A 1,444-nucleotide genomic window follows, 5' to 3' on the forward strand; every position below is an offset into this window, starting at 1 on the left:
AGTATTCACCTCCTTTACTGAGCTGGGGGGAGGGCGTGCACATCTGGGCTGGCAGTGGATGGGGACTGCAGCTGGAACCATTTCCAGATGTTTGACATCATTCAAGGACTGATGAGCTGGATATTCCCAAATGCATGATGCTTCCACCACCGTGCTTCACTGTGGTGAGAGGTGCCTGTATGTTTCCAGACAGAACCTGTAGAATCAGTCGGACCAGAACTGTTCAGTGTTGGTTTCATCCAACCAGTGAGTGAGAGTCCAGCCTCTTTGCTGGAGACCTCCAGTTCAGTTCAGGTGCACACCCAAGTTCTTGTAGCTGGAGACCACTTTTACCACAGATCCTCTTATGTTGGGGAGGGGGGGGGGGGGGTAGGTGTGTTTGTTCCTTCTGAAGTCCACGACCATCCCCTTCGTCTTCTTCACATGATGTGAAGATTGTTCTTCCTGCAGCTGCTCTCCAGGTGTTCCAGCTCCTGCCTGTAGATAAATAAATAAAAATTAGCTGCAGCCACAGGGTTCAACGCCTGTGGAAAAATTAGCGTCTTATACACCAGAAGTTGCAGTTCTTGTGGAACGTAATCTTCAAACGTGTGCATGGTTCAGTGGTTCAGGCTCTGTTCATCCGTCTGCTGTTGAAACGACTTGGGTCAGGGACAAAACCAGTTAGTAGAGACAAAGCCAGTTAGTAGAGACAAAGCCAGTTAGTAGAGACAAAGCCAGTTAGTAGAGACACCCCTAATATGAACATGTGTATCGTCAGACTGCAACATAACTCATCTGCTAAAAGTGAAGATGTGAATGTTTTATGAAGCCACAGACAGTGATTCAGTTGTATCACTGGTCAGCTCTGGATAAATACGCTCATGTAGACAGAATGTTAATCATGAAATCATTTCAGTAAGTGGTGTCCAACCTTTGGTTCAGAACCTTTGGTTCAGAATGAAACATGGCTGCTGTGAGTTTTCCCTGACGTCTCTAACCTCCTCTCTTTACTTGCATGTTTGCATGCTGCGTTCAAACACAGAGGAAGATGAAGGTAATGAAAAACGCACGCTCTTCACTGTTTCTAGATAACTTTATTTCAGAGCCTGTACCTCAGCGTTTCCTGTCCCGATACCTTTATCATTCCTTCCAGGCCTTCTCATTAGCATTTTGATTGTTTTTGCTTCTCCTCTCTTGTGTTTTTGTGCTTGTGACAGCCCCCCCTGCCCCCCGTCTCACCCTTTTCTTTTGTGAAGATGAAAATCACAGCTCAGACCACGGTTAAGCTTCTGTCATTCTGCTGTGCATTCCACCTCTGCCAAACCTCCTTCTTTTGGTTTTCTGACTTTCTGCCTCCACTTTACTCAGCAGATCCATGTATGAAGGTTCTGTTTAACAGGACTCCTGGTGTTTTCTCTCCGACTGGCTGTTGACAGTTTGTTTGTATTTAAAAAGGTTTTAT

At 45.8% G+C, this 1,444-nt stretch overlaps 1 protein-coding gene across 1 annotated transcript in view; it reads left to right on the forward strand.

Annotated features, from left to right (window-relative positions):
* The window catches only part of myo18ab (myosin XVIIIAb), a gene marked incomplete at its 3' end in the record, with an annotated part of 65,905 nt that overhangs the window by 29,486 nt on the left and 34,975 nt on the right, over positions 1-1,444 (forward strand). Inside the window, 1 exon segment of the mRNA XM_037677746.1 lies at positions 1,025-1,036. Coding sequence (XP_037533674.1) covers positions 1,025-1,036 — 12 coding nt within the window.

Source organism: Nematolebias whitei, chromosome 6, assembly GCF_014905685.2.
Source record: "Nematolebias whitei isolate Nwh7 chromosome 6, NemWhi1, whole genome shotgun sequence".
Classification (NCBI taxonomy): Eukaryota; Metazoa; Chordata; class Actinopteri; order Cyprinodontiformes; family Rivulidae; genus Nematolebias; species Nematolebias whitei.